The sequence below is a fragment of the Malurus melanocephalus genome, unplaced genomic scaffold (assembly GCF_030028575.1).
Source record: "Malurus melanocephalus ecotype Western Australia unplaced genomic scaffold, MMel_1.1 scaffold_259, whole genome shotgun sequence".
Classification (NCBI taxonomy): Eukaryota; Metazoa; Chordata; class Aves; order Passeriformes; family Maluridae; genus Malurus; species Malurus melanocephalus.
In genome coordinates this window covers 742091-757347 of record NW_026623491.1, presented here as the reverse complement: position 1 = coordinate 757347, position 15257 = coordinate 742091, and the positions used below count along the sequence as shown (strand labels likewise).

The window sequence follows — 15257 nt, the reverse complement described above, 5'->3', positions numbered from 1 at the left end:
AACAGGACTGTCTGACTCAGCCTTGGGCTAGCCGCTGGGAGAAGCAACCTGACTTTCTTTGAGCCCTCTTCCCCGCCATAGAGACATGGCTCCGCAGGGCCATCTCCCTGCCCCCCGTCTGGATCACTTGCGGAGAGGTGGAGGGCTTATCTTTTTGCAATGATGGTTGCGATCTGCAATGCAGACGCACAAAGTCTCTGCATGCCCTGCGGCGGGCTCCGGGTCCATTATTTCTATTTGGGTGGGACCTGTGAGGGGAAAGAGTGTGAAATGTGGGGGTGGGGAGGTGTCTGCCATCCCCTGCTCAACTCACCACGCGACTTTGCTCAGGTCTGCTGCCCCGAGGGGCGAGCAAGAGTCTCCCTCGCACCCCCAGCAGGGAGGGATGTGCTCATCCCCACCGTGGCACCTAGAAGCCGATTTGGACAGCGCGGGCTGGTGTCCCRTCCCTCCCCCCGAACACCCTCGAAGTCCCTCCTCACCAATCAATCAACTTTTAACATGACAATGGCCGTGACAATACCTTCCAGCCAAGGGCAGGCCGGGGAGGACTTAAAGCATCCCCCCCACCTCGGCCCGATGGATTGCTGTCCGCGGGCCGCCGGCAGCCTCGACARCCACATCGCCTCATGCTCGGGGCTGGGGGACCCGGCCCGGCCATGAGCGCCCACCTGGCCACGCCGTCCTACACGTCCTACCCCGGTGCGGCCAGGTATGGCGACTACTACTGGTTCTCCGCAGGCAGCATGGACGGCGGGCCCGCCGAGGAGGCTCCGGCGCCGGACATCCTCCCCTTGCCCGCGAACAAGACGCCCAGTCCCTCAGGTAGGCGGCCGGCCGGGCCGARCGATCGGGCTGCCCTGGGCTGGCAATGGCCGTACCCTGTGTGTCCGTCCGGGGCCGATGCCRGGCTGCGGGCAGAGTGGCCCCGGCCCGGGCGAGGCTGCGGTGGCCGCGGTTCCGTCGGCGGTTCCGCTGGAGCGGGGGAGGGTGGCGGGAGCGGAGCGCTGCTGCCGGCGGCCCGGCCTGGCCGCTCTGCTCTGCCCACACGGGACGGGCCAAAGGGGCGAACAGAGAGGCGCCTCCGYTCCGCTGCCACGAGGCTGCCTGTGCCCACCTCCCGCGCTGCACTGCCCACGGATGCAGAGCCCCTGAGCGCTGCCAGGGCACTCGCAATCCCAAATTCTCCCGAGAATCTGGACTTTAGAGGTTCTTGCATCTTCCCTGCCTAATTCTGCTCACTGCAGGTAATTTTTTTTTTTTTTCTCCTCAGTTGATTCTCCAGCTTCTTCCAGCTCTGGGACGCTCACCCAGTACTACACCCCCGACTCCGCCACGAGCCCCACCGCAGCACTGAGCCTGCCCGCCCCCGCCTCTTCGCAGAAGGTCAAGGCTCAAGGCAAGGGTGTGGTGAAGTCGGGCAAGAGCCGCACAGCCTTCTCGCAGGATCAGCTGAARGCCCTACACCAGCGCTTCCAGAGCCAGAAGTACCTCAGCCCCCAGCAGATCCGGGAGCTGGCTGCTGCGCTTGACCTCACCTACAAACAGGTGAACATCTTGCTCTGAGCGCAGCTGAGTTGGGGTTTTTTTTTGTGGTTGGTTAGTTGTTGGGGTTTTTTTCCCCTTAGACCCCAAAGATAAGTTTCTTTCATTATCTTGTTCGTGATACGGCTTACGTGACAGCAGAGGGTGTGAAAATTTATGACTCAGTCTTCTTATGTTTGGTTCCAGCACTATCCACCCACTCCATGCAGGTGTTTGAAAGGGCCTGCAGAGCAGCAAAGCAGAGCTATGCAGAGTCAGGTTACTGTTCTGCATGGACGTGTTGTCTCTGTTGTAAGTCAGTTACCTGCACTGCTATGTGAAATACCTTTCTTAGAGTGGCACGTTGGTCTCCCTTGAGAAAGGGTCCTTGCCCCACCAGCTGCCTGTGTCTGACCAAAGGAACTTGTAGGAAAGACGTGCTAATGTCTTCACAAATAATTCCWTGGACGAGGGTATGGGTGTTAACATCTTTGAAATGGGTCTTAATGTCTCTACCCACTGTAAGCAGCAGTTTTGTTCCAGAGCCCAGACAGTTTGACTCCTGAAACAAATAGGTCTGCACAAGCCTGAGTTTCTGAACTTCAGGAGAAAACGACGGGTTCAAGGGGGATGGGGGTGTGTGTGGCAAGGGGTTCGGGGAAGCTCTATTGTCCCCAGCCAGTGGGGAAAGGAAGAGGACAATATATAGCTGGGAGTTTATGATTAAAGGAGGCTGTGCCCTCTGAAACCTTGAGAGAAAAAGCCCCGCGGGCGCATGTGTGTCCCAGTGGATTCTCTCGCCCTCCATTCSAATRAAGTCACAGGACTCCTCTGCCTCCTTTATGGACACTGGCTTTTCATAGCGGGATTTTCTGTACAGAACGACTCACTCCTGAGGTCCTGATCTTGGCACAGCAGTGAGATGGTACTGTACATGCTGAATTCTGTATTTCCTTTGGCTGGTGTATTAGGTAGGGTTTTTAAAGTCAGAAAGGAGTAGGAATGTTAATTTTCATGTCTGAGCTCTGATTTCACAGCTACCTGCATCTGCTGCACGCTGTTAGCTGCTGTAATTATTTACAGTATTAGAAGCCAAGCAGAAACTGAATACTAGCAGAAAAATGTGTGTAGTAAGGTCTGAAAATTAATTTGTAATTTCTTATGTTCTTTTCTACATCACTTAGGTGAAAACATGGTTTCAGAATCAACGGATGAAATTTAAGCGTTGCCAAAAGGAAAGCCAGTGGATGGAAAAAGGGATGTATCTATCACAGGTGAGTAGAATTCCCCATCACCACCAGTTCATGGCTCCTCCAAGCTGCGGGGAGAAGTGTTTCATGGGCAGCCTACTAATTCGAACTGCGCAGGACTCAATATTACCAAGCCAGCTGTTTTTCTCATAACAGGGTTTACAAAATATCTCTTTTAAGCTGGTTTTCTCCCCAGCGTGGTGTTCCTAGACACCTTGAGTGCTCATTGAGCAGATTACTAAATGAAGAGGCAGTCATCTCTGCTATTACTGGACTATTGGGAGGAGAAAGGGTGTGAAAAAGRCCCTATTGTTCGGCTTGGAGGAAGGGCTGGGGGAGGAATGAGGATCCATGGTCACGAATGGGCCATTGGTATGGTTCTGTGCATTACTGAACGACTTTCTTTGTCTCTTCTAGCATGGGGTTCATCAGGCTGCCTACCTGGATATAGCACCCACGTTTCACCAGGGCTTCCCTGTCGGCGCCGACAGAAACCTTCAGGCTGTGCCCACCATGCACCAGTGTTATGGCAGCGGACAGACTTACGGGAATGGGCAGAACCTGTACTCATTCATGTCTGTGGAGGATGAGGTGCTCTTTGAAAAAGGTGGGACAAGCTGCAATAACCAGCAAACCATGGGTTTATTAAACCAGCAAATGAACTTATATCACAGCTACTTTGACAGTACAGATTACATCAGCGTGGAAGTAGAAGGTACCTTCAACTTCCAGAGCACCTCTGACAGTGGCACACCCTTCCCGAGCTCTCCTATACAGAATCAATGCCAGGTAGCTTGGCATCCCATGGGGACCCAGAGTGGCTTTTGAGCCTCACATTTAAGCATTTTTTTTCCCCATGTCTTGTGCTCGCCCGTGGTATTTCCAGGGTCTTGACTCAGGGACATACAGATTCTATTCGTTTTTCTGCCCCTCCTCCACTACTCTTGTTTTAACCTCGAGAGTGGCTCAGCACCCTGCTGCCTGGGGCTAGTTTTCTGTTTAAGTGTGCCTGTCTGTTCACAGCTAACCCTTGGCAAAGATGCTTCGGGTATCCGTGAGATGGAACCTCATTCATTGAGGCCAGTGTGCAATGTCACAGCTGTGAGCAGCAGAAGTTGTTAAAGTCTCTTTGTTGTTCGAGTTTCACCTTCTTTTGCTGCTTCTTTAGCAGGTGATCTCTGATCCTTGCCCTGTGTGTCTTGCAGCAGAGGTTCCACTGCAAAGGAGGTGAATATTTGTTGTTGCAGAATTGTTTTTCATAAAGTGTGGTGTTCTTTGTTGTTGCGTTTTTTGCAGTGTTACCAAGCATATTTAATGTTATGTGCATGTTGTCTTTTATTACTTAATGTTCAATGTTCTTAATGTTCTTACAAAGTTGTTTGAATTAAAAATAAATTTATTTTAACGCTTAACAGTGTCACCGGCTTGCATTACAACAGCCTGCTACAAGAATGGTTATTCTACCCAGGTTAGACCTGCAGTACTGAGGAGAGGGAGGGAAAAACTAACCCTACTGTGTTTCTCCCAGGGATGGGATCAAGCAATTGTTTAAAAGGATTAAGTCACAGATATCTATCACCTGTTTTTAATATGCAGGTGTGTTTCCTAATGCAAGGAGGGYGGGGGAGCCTCCAGGACTAGGCAGCTGGACAAGCTGCTGGCTTGAAGTGATATGCAGCCCTGTAACATGCTTATAGTAGTCCTTAAACAGCAATGCCTCAAAGAAAAAAAAAAAAGTATTGAACAATAATGACGGAGCAAAATAAAGTGTCCCGTAGACTTTGTGTTTTTCTGTGTTCTCCAGAAGGTCACAATTGAAGGTCTGGAACCCTTAATTAATTTTTGGGTTTCTTGTGCTGACCTCAAATAGCAATAGGAGACTGTGGGTAAGTAACTGTATCTCCCGCCTCCAGCACTGAAACAAAACCGGAACCAAGTTGCCATTACGAGTCATACTCTAGCAGAGATTATGTGTAATTCAGCGGGTACTCCCACCGAACACAATTAGCTGAACTGGCAGCTGACTGCACAGGCTCGAACTGCTACAGGTCCTTCACCAAACAGAGCCTGCTTGTGCACCAAAGCATGCACCCTCTCCTTCTGTAACACTGCAATCCTCTGCTCCCAAGGTGAGGTGCAATAGGTACAGGAAGGAGAGAAGAGTGGAGGCTTGAGCCTGTGTAGAGGACAAATGCATGTCAGGGCTGTAAACCTTAAAACAGCAGAAAAAGTTAAATCTGGCCCAGAAGAGAGGGAAATGCCAGGTTCATATCGTTTTCTGTATTATAGGACAGACATACTTTCTCATCTTGGCAGGAGCCTCATGTCTCAATATCAGTGTGTATGAATTCTGGGTGATTCTGTAGCAATAATATTAATTTCAATAATTGCCTTGAAAAAATAAAGTGAACACACCTATAAAAGTCATACTATGCCATGTCCTTCAGCTTTAAAATTAGTAGCTTATGTTTTGCGTGTTTTTTCAAGATGCAATCTTTAATTTTAAAGAAATAAACAAGGTATACAGACCTTTGAAGAATGATTGCAGAGCATGTCTGCTGCAGCTTACCTGTGTTTCGTGGGTATGTTTTGTTTCCATGTTTCTGCTCCAGGGATAAGGAGATTATAGCTAGAACTCTACAGGGAGGTGTCCTTCTACAGAAACATAGTGTTGCTAAAACAGCCCTGGGGCTGAAAATGATTGCTCTGCATGTTGTGGTTTGTGCTACTCCATGAACTGTGGGAGTGTTCAGTGGAAATTGACTGTTCCCTGATGGCTGTGTGGTTCCCCTGGTTGTTCAGCCTGGGTTGTGCAGGTTTGGCAAGCATATGTAGCTGGAGGAAGCATGTGGAGCAGCTGTTGGAGTTTTGGAAGGTAGACTGGAAAGGACTGCTAGTAGCTCAGGAAGTGTTTGTAGAGACGGTGGAATTAAACAGTACTCAGCCTTTCCCCAGAGCTGGTGATCTTTTTCTGTTACTTTGACATGCCTGAATCACATCACCACGTGAAACAACGGCACAGGTATTTGGGCACTACAAAACCAGTGAACGTGCAGATGCCTCCTGCCTCATACTTGCAAGAGTGTTTGTGTCAGTTCCTCAGAGGAACTAACTGCACGACAGCAACAGCTCTTTCTGCTAGGACACACCACCTCTGGTGGGACTGCTGCTTCTCGTGACTGCTGTGTAGCAGTGATTTCTACACACTGCAAACATGATTTGACTTGCCAGCAAACCTTTTTAGGATCAAATGTAAGCTAATTTGGAGCTCTTCATATGTATTGCAGCTTGTGCGAATGCATTGCACATTTGGGGTCTCTGCAGTGATAAAACTGCAGCTGTTMATGACAACTCCATTGTCAAAGCTGCAGATGTACTTCCAGTGATGCAGAGGATCCCACCTAAACAGAATAAATTTGATCTAGTTCTGATTCTGTAGCCCAGGGTTTTATGCTGTAGTTCACTGGGTTCCTGCTGYCCCACAGGCAAAATACCAAGTAGGCAGAATGGTGCAAGAAACCATTCCTTGCTCTCCATGTCAATGTGGCCTGCAGTAACGTTTTRCAAGCTACATGTTTCCTCTGAATGACCCACGAGCAAGGTTTCACAGCCCCAGTTTTTTCTAGTACAGATAAAAGTCATGATCTTGCTTTAATACGCTCTTCCCTACAGGCATATGTAAATATTTTGTTATCTAAYGACACCGCATGACTGGAAGGCTGAGCTAACAGGGTTTCGGAAATTTTCAGTCAAGTGTTGCCAMGTGTCTCTTGCTTGGCCCGTCATCAGAGGGCAGCAGCATATTGGCTGATACTGAATAGTCATGCAGCATGAAGGACTCCAACTCAAGAAACTTAAACAGAAAAAAAAAAAAGAAGGAAAAAACAAGCACAAGAAACCACAACCCTTGTATGGAAAATCACACTACAAAGAGCCAGTGTCCATAAAGGAGACACGGGAGTCCTGCAACATTATTCGAATAAAGGGAAAGAGTCCACTTGTGTGTAAGCCCTGATCTGTGAATCTCATTCAGAGCCAGGCGAGAGAGTTAATTTCTCACATGTGATGAAAGTCCATCTGCTCTCTAGCAGCTGGGCAGTGTGCAAGCCATTAAATCTTTTACAAATTACAACATTGTGACTTCTTCTTTGGGCGAGCCCCAAGATCTATCGAAGTCATTCATTGCTTAGATACTAGAGGAAGACCAGAAAAGAAACCAAGTCCCCATTGTCCCTCTGGCTGGCTGGGGCTGAGGGACTCCCTCTTAACAGGAGCTGCATTCCTGCTGCATTTACACAGGACGTTGGGAAGGCAGCTCCTCACTGCAGACATCAGTGACCTCCCTTCCTGAAGCTGCTCACTTGCCTGTTGGAATTTGTGTAGGCTTTTGGGCTCCATCTGTCTTTAAATGATGACCTCTRAAAAATTTCTCTGAGGCTCCTGAGGAAACAGCAGGATTTGGTAGTGTTAATTAGCACTACTTTGCTGAAAGTCAGTAGCAGGGAAACCACAACTGCTGCTTTTAAGACAGCAGCTTTCTGAAAGCCAGCCCTAGAGCTTTCACAGTAAGAGCATGCCTGTCCTAAAGCATCTCTGAAGGAGCAGGACATGACATGTGACTCCTTTCCCAGAGAATTATTAGTGAGGATCAGTCCCAAGCTTTTTCACCTACAGCTGCCTTTGATGAGCTGGCATGGAGAGGYTTTAAAAGATATTCAGGTAAGTAAACACCACTAATGGCTGGAGAAGAACTGAAAAATATCCTCATACTGGTGTGAGAGCCCTGATAATTGTTGCTATTGTTGTCCACCCTCCAATGTTAGCCAGCACCTTTTCAGTTTGACTTAACTGCTCCCCACCCCTCTGATGGTTCCAGCAGTCTTTCCCAATGTTAGCCACTTGCTGGCTGTAGGGAGAAAGGATGGGGCTGTGCCAAGGTTCTATGACTCACCATCCCAAAGGCCTTATCCTTCCCCAAATCATGCTGAACACACATTGTGGTTCAATGCCAGGCAGCAAMTAAGCACCAAGCAGCCACACACTTGATCATTCCCCACCACTGGTATGGGGAAGCGAATCAGAGGAGTAAAAGCGAGAAAACTCRTGGGCTAAAATAAAAATAGTTTAATAGTTGAAGCAAAGCCWCACACACAAAGCAAAGGAAGGAATGAATTCACCCCCTCCCATGGGCAGGCCACCTCCAGGCAGACCTCATCCCGTGTAAGTTACTTAGAAAGACTAAACGCCATCACTCCGGATGTCCCCCTCTTCCTTCCCCCAGCTTTCTACGCCGAGCACAAGCCAAATGCTGTGGAATGTCCATTTGCTCAGTCGGGGTCCGCCGTCCCAGCTGTGTCTCCTAACTCCCTGTGCACCCCCAGCCTTTTTGCTGTCAGGCAGATAACAAGAGGCAGAAAAGGCCTTGACACTGTGCAAGCCCTGCTCTGTGGTAATGAAAAATCTTTGTATTATCAACCCTGTTCTCAGCACAAACCCAAAACAGCCCCATCCTAGAGCTCTGAAAGAAAATTAACTAACCCAGCCAAAGTCAGCACACCATACAGTTTACAGTAGGGTCAAAGAGAATCTGCATGAGGGAGTAGGGGAGAGAAAAATCAGCTGTGAGGTACAGGGACATAAATCAGCTTTGCCAACAGAAGACCATGCCTCTTATTATTCCAGTCATAGAAATCATTGCCTTCATTATATGCCTGTATTTTTTAAGCATGGCAGCTACTTAATTACATTAAGAGAAATTCATTATCATCATCAAAGAGTGATAGAAATCATGTGACGCAGGGAAGTGGAGGCTTCTTATTACACATATTTTGCCACACACATCTGGTTTTAGGTATTTAGACTTAGATAGTCTTAAGCTTAGACATCACAGTACCTCCATGACAGTCCCAGTATTCAATATGGATGGGTAGGGGAAATTCTTGAGGTAGGTGATAGTTACTCACCTGTTTCTTTGACTAGACATATCTGGAATTGCCAAGAGTCATGAAGCTGATCCACTAACAACACAGAAAAATCTCTGTTTATAGTTTCAACATCAAATAACAATGGCATACGGTTGCTATGGCTATTTATATTCCATCTGGTTCTTATATTGCAGTGCTCTGTTGCAGTGGGAAAATAAGAGATACAGGAAAATACACAATGCATCTTAATTTTTTTTTTATTTGACAAATTGAATGCACTGTTAGGTATTCCCAAGGGGAGGCACATCAAGATACAGACTAGAAGGAAGGGCTTATAAGGTCATCTTACCAGCCTTTCTGCAAACTGCTTGTCACATCTTCCTTCATTAGACACTTCATCACTTCACCTCATGGCTGATATACAGAACTGATGGTCTACACCTCGGATGGATAACTGGCACGTGGCAATAACTTCTCCAACTTCAGATAAAAGTACAGAACCAGCACTTCTCCATAGAGCCCATGGCTTCATGTGTTAGGCACACACAACTGTATAGTGATACATAGAAACGAGATCCCCAAAGGAATCTGTACTTCCTCTCAGACAAGTTACAAGATCCATAATTTAGAAGATCCAGGGCATAATTTAGATCCATAATTTAGAAGATCCAGGGTAGCTAGATCTTGGGTTTTGCTATAAGGGAGCTTGTTTGTCTGTGTCAATCAAGGAAGGAGTGTGTGTGTGTGTGCACGTGTGTGTGTGTGTAGCTGGGCAAACAGGTCTCCGCACGTCTGTGTGTCTGCACGCACATATTTGGATGCCAAAATAAGGTTCTAGCTACAAAGTGTCCCTGAGTTGGATGGCGCATGAATAACAAAGGGAGAGATGAGAATAAGGTTTGATTCCTGGTTGCCCAAGTACCTCATATCAACAGTGCTTAGGAATGATAAAGATGATGGCCAGCGGTGGTTGGGAAAGAAGCCCCCACAGTGGCTGAGTGGTGAAAATTACAGCCATCACCTGGATATTCAACACTTCCAGGATAGCTGTGGTAAAAGTCTACTTTGTGCTGGGCAATGAAGCCCACTGTCTGCTGGACACTGCAGGTCCCCCCTCCTTTGCCAAAGACTCCTCCATCYTCGCTGGTCATGATTGTGTAAGAGTTCTGCCCTGCTCCATAGTGCTGACAGGGGGCAGGCATGGTTTGCATGTTGCCAGCTGCAGTGATGGGGTAGCCCTGGTGGAATTTGGGGTGCATATCCAGGTAAGTACCGGTCTGGAAGCCACTCTGAAAGGGAAAGGCAGTGAGTCAGAACACATAGCTTCTCCATTGGTGTTTGTAGGCCTGACATGTACTGGGGCTCTGTCCCTTCACAGTTCACATTGTCTCTTGACCAACAGCAATGGCAATGGAGGGTAAGAATAACTATGTCCATCCCCATAGATCAGGGGTGGATACACAATCACATATATATATTTATATGTACATAGGAAAACACCTTTTCCCTGAAAACGTTTCTGTGGCATAGTCAGCCYACTACTGGGCTTCCCACAGTACATGGAGGCTCATGCCAAGTCTGTGCCTCTGTGCTGAGCAAACCAGGAGGCTGAGTACCTGACACTCGTATGCTTAAATTACCCCTGTGGAGGAAATACAGGACTGATTGCCCCAGACAGAAGAGCCGTGATGAACCATGTACTGTGTTCTTACTTGTGTGAGGCACTGAGCCCGTTCACTCCACAGGCTGTGCTTCTGGCACCTTTTCAGCTTCATCCTCCGGTTCTGGAACCAAGTCTTCACCTGGGTGAGGAAGGGAGAGCAAAGAAAATGTCAGCAAAGGAGAGGGAAGAACAAATATTACCAAATTCACAAGCAGGAAAAACCAAAGGGGGAGTGAGCAGATGGCAAAGATATACGGGCAGCAACAGATAAAAGCCTTTAAGAACTCCTGGGGGTTGCTGCCAAGGGGAGAGGTCTGTCTAGCAGCCTCAGCAGGTGGCTAGTGCAACTGTGTGATGGGGGAGGGGGTGGCTCTGTGTCAAGAGACAGTAATAGTTGTGACAAAGCGACTCATTCCAATCACGGAGGTGAATGACTGGTATAAATCAGATCCACCCACACTTGTACAAGCCCCCTGCACTACAGGCAAACTTCTAAAACGCTGTTTCTGCATACTTGTGAACAGAGAAGGGACAGACTTGGACCTTGTACCCAGCAGTTCCTAAATTCAAAGCCCCTTGCTGAGGCAAATTCCAGGGCCATTTCCCCCCCGGGCTGTGTCTGTGCTGTGAAAGCAGCCTTTGCAGGGATGTGGATTGAAGGGAAGAGCAGACTGTCCCACCTGTCTTGTTCCTGACAGAACCAGTTTAATGTGTGCTATATGCGTGCTCTTAGAATGCACACACAACTTTTTGAGTCCCAGGGCATCCAGGGCATCATGCCCAGCCCCGAGATCCAAATTCCAGGCAGATTTTGGATTTGTAACTGTAAGCTCTTGTGCTCCGTTGCCCAGCCCCCCCGCTGCAGGAAGGCATAATTTGAGGCAGCATCATTTCACTACACCCAACCTAGTGGAGATCAGCAGGGACCCTGAAGGGCAGTGATGTGTAAACCTGGCAGCACCCACCTGGAGGAGGGAGCAGGTGTCAAGCAGCCAGGCAGTGCTGAGTGTGGAACATTATTAAACACTGGACAAGATAAGCCCTGGGAGGCACTAGCAAGAGCTTTCAGCACATTTCAGAGCTGTGATTCAGAGAACTGATGCATGCCAGGGATTTTGTGACGTTCACAGTGCATGGAAAAATCTGTGAAGTACTGTCAAGCCCAGGGTAAAGACTTTTGTGGCAAATAAAATATTCATCACTGGGTTTGCAATTCTACTACAAGAGTGTTGGCAACAGAACTTAACTGGCTTAACTGACCCCTGACTCGGGAGGCCCAAATGAGGTGCCACTGACCCCTCTATCCACAAAAGTACTTCTGATCTTTGGACATGAATAAGCAGGGGAGCAGCTGTTAGCTGGCACCTTTGCCTCTGTCCCTGCTGGGGACTCATCCTGCCAGTTCCTTATGTGACCATTCAGCCACTGTAAGATCGATATACTGTGGGTCAAAGTCTCCATGTTCACCTGCTTGTAGGTGAGCCCCAGGGCAACAGCCAGCTCCCGGATCTGCTGGGGACTGAGGTACTTCTGGCTCTGGAAACGCTGGTGMAGGGTTTGCAGCTGCTCCTTGGAGAAAGCTGTGCGGCTCTTGGTCTTCCTCATCCCCTCCACGCCATATTCTCTGCCCTTCTGAGACTTAGCTGTAGGCTGTGGGGATGAGGATGATGAATGTGGACTGGTGGCTGAATCTGGTGTGAATTGGCTGAAATTCCCAGAACTGGACGAAGCTGGGGATACTTCTATAAATAAAAAGACAATGAGAAAAGGTATACAAGACATAGCATAGCAAAGATATACGAGACAYAGCATGAGCATGCTCCTTGCCTGCTATATAGCTCCTTGCCTACCAAAAAGGAGCCTTTTTGAAGCTAAAGCTTGTGTGACCATCCTTTCTTCATGGATCTGTGAGCACAGACAAGCACATTGAGAGTGAGCAGCTTCCCAGCTCAATTCCCTCCGGGATTCTCATGGCCCCCTTTTGCCAGGCAGAAAAGTCAGGGCAGGGAGTGGTGCAAGAGAGCGGTGCACGTTGTTTCAGTGAACTATCCTCCGCCATGTTCTGTGCATGGGGCTAGATCACAGAACCTTGAGGAAGCTGAACATCCATGAACTGGCTGCATGGGAAGCTAAAACTTGGCGAGGGATCACAGGATGCTTGGCTCCTGGAGACTGTACGGTAAAAACCTTATAGGCAGGAAATAAGCATGCTGGTAATGTGGGCTGGGAAAACAGGAAAGTCTCCTATTAGACAGGGACCACAGCAAGACACTGCAGAGCTAAAGCCCCCACGTTCCTGCTCAGCTTGTCATCCCAACCCCCCATGTAATTTACCAAGTTCAGGGCAAAAGCACTCTCTCTCCCATTACAAGAGGGTTAAGAAGAGAGGAAGCATGAAACACAAACAGTGCAACAGACATGAACAGGGAAGCCTGTGACAGACCTACTTCCACAAGCCCCAGACATCTGTAGGCCACAACAGAGGAGAGTGTTTGAAGATGGGGTTTCAGTCTATGTACCAGGGCCAGTGGGGGGAGTCCATATGCCTGCTGYCTTTGTGGGGCAGGCAGTGTGCAGAGAACCCAAGCCTTTCTCCAAACCACATGGCAGGTAACCACATGCCAAGAAGCCAGTCAGTCACTCTGCCTGAGCCTGTAGCTTTCTGTAGCAAATGACAGCTTGAAAGTGGCACCCCAAAACCTGGCTCTCCTCCCACCCATTTACCTTGCTTGAGCGTTGCCCTGCTGACCATAATGTGAGACTGGGCGAAAACCTGCTTTCATCAGCTCTTCTATTGCCCCTCACTGGAGTGGGAGAGAATGGCAGGAACAGAAAATGCCACTGCGGAAGGACCTGGGACTTTTTGGTAAAATGGGAAAGGCAAAGCAACGAAAACAGAAAGCAGAGGGGGAAATAGAGGAAAATGGCAAACTGAAAGAAGCAATGATAACAATTTAGATAAAGTTAAAAGAGCAGATCTCCCAGCACGCAGTGATTCAGAGCAGGCCTTGGCTCATGTTTAATAAGCACATAAAAGGCACAAGGAGTTTGTAAGGGGATAAGGGATGCCACAAGAAGTATCTCCAGGRTCTGTTTCTCTCCATAGCACACATAGCTCCATAGCATTTAACTAAAATGAAGCCCAGACATTCCTGCCCCAAGAATCGTGAACTTCCATGAGGCCAAGTTGTCACGCTGCCCTTCAGCCTGGAGCACAGACCTGACAGTGCCTTAACTCTGGCAGGCTCTGCTGAGGTTTAGGGAAGCGGGTGGCAGTCACCAAACAAAAGTAGCATGGAAAAGTGGTGAGGGTGGCCAAGGTCTCCCATCCACCTTGYCTACCACACTGCAGTCTTCCTAGGTCACACACTAGGAAACCAAGGCAAGGAGAGAGAAAAATGTGCTCAAAGCCATTTGAGCTGACATGGGAGCACAGGTATCCAGGGGATCAGCTCCCGGATTTAGCTGAAAGGCCTTACCTGCTGTGAGCCTCTTCCCTCCCGCCTCCGGAGAGTGCCTGGCCACGGTTGCTCCCGCCGGCCCGGCTGCTGTGGGGGCCTGTCCTTGTCCTTGTCCTTGTCCTTGTCCTTGTCCTTGTCCTTGTCCTTGTCCTTGTCCTTGTCCTTGTCCTTGTCCTTGTCCCGCCTCACCCACCGCGTTCCAGTAAAACTCCAGGTACCCCATGCCAGGCCCGCCGGGGTACGCCTGGTACGGGGGCAGCGCCAAGTGTGCGCACATGGGGAGCAGCCGAAGGGCTGGATCCCCCACCTCACAACAGATGTCACCTTCTCTTGGGGGACAGGTCTCAGCAGTGGGCTGAGGCAGCCCCGAAGCGCAGGCAGGCCTTTATAGCCGGCCATTCCCTGCCTGGGACTGCAATATTCCCCGTGGCCCGCTCCTCCAGGCTCTTTGTCATGTTAAAGAGGCTGATGGGTGGGGTGGGGACAGGGCAGGGGGCAGGGTGAGTAGCACATGGCATCAGGGCTGAAATATGTCCCATCTGAATTCCTCCCGTTCGGCAGGTTCCTYGGTCACACCTGAGCAGGGGCTGATCCAGAGCCCCAGGACAACTCCCGCTTGCTTTCTTTGGGCTCTGCTGAGCGTGTCGTGCCTCCAATCCCGGTGAGCGCGGATGTCCTGTACCAGACAGCTGTTCACTGCATTGGGAGAACAACMCAGCCGGTCTCCACCACAGGGCCGTGCACAGGAGGTAAAAGCTGGTGCTGAACTGCTCTGTGCCATGCCGGCCAAACCCACAGCCCGGCCTGAGGTCGTGGGGAGGGCTCTGGGACCTTTGCTTTGTGGCCTGTGTCACACTACCTTTGTTTTGTGGCCTGTGTCACACTACCTTTGTTTTGTGGCCTGTGTCACACTACCTTTGCTTTGTGGCCTGTGTCACACTACCTTTGCTTTGTGGCCTGTGTCACACTACCTTTGCTTTGTGGCCTGTGTCACACTACCTTTGTTTTGTGGCCTGTGTCACACTACCTTTGCTTTGTGGCCTGTGTCACACTGACACCCTGCCAAGGCCCACACACACCCCCTACTGACCTGGCAGCACTTCCCACACTCTTGGTGCAGATGTCAGAGGTGGAACAGGGGGAGTAACAATTAGAGCTGGGGGCCAGAATACACTTTGGGTTGTTTTTTGAGACTGAGAAGGCATTTCCTGCACACAGGCATTCAAGGGAGCCAGCTGAAAATGTGTTTGGCCCATCTTCAATAAGCCTGTGCCAGAGCAAACTCGGAAACGCTGGGCAAGTCACATCAACACCAGATCTCACTTTGCAGAGCAGGCTCAGAAACCTCAGCTGGCTGGTCTCCAGGGGGACAGCCAGCAGAGACATTTTCACTRTGGAGCTAGGAAAAGATCTAGCCTGTGTAAAGCCCACGGCT

General features: G+C 49.4%; 2 protein-coding genes across 2 annotated transcripts; one reads left to right on the top strand and one right to left on the bottom strand.

Moving 5' to 3' along the window:
- Positions 1-629: 629 nt before the first annotated feature.
- On the top strand, positions 630-4096 carry LOC130579214 (homeobox protein NANOG-like). Its single transcript, XM_057375845.1, has 4 exons — positions 630-825; positions 1274-1548; positions 2709-2798; positions 3192-4096. Exons 1-4 carry the CDS (start codon positions 630-632, stop codon positions 3600-3602), a joined length of 972 nt encoding a protein of 323 aa, XP_057231828.1. The 3' UTR covers positions 3603-4096.
- A 4872-nt stretch (positions 4097-8968) lies between these two features.
- On the bottom strand, positions 8969-14517 carry LOC130579199 (homeobox protein NANOG-like). The gene is made up of 4 exons (XM_057375825.1): positions 13841-14517; positions 11829-12103; positions 10411-10500; positions 8969-9987 (listed from the first exon to the last, which is right to left on the bottom strand). Exons 1-4 carry the CDS (start codon positions 14097-14099, stop codon positions 9637-9639), a joined length of 975 nt encoding a protein of 324 aa, XP_057231808.1. The 5' UTR covers positions 14100-14517; the 3' UTR covers positions 8969-9636.
- Between the last annotated feature and the right edge of the window lie 740 nt (positions 14518-15257).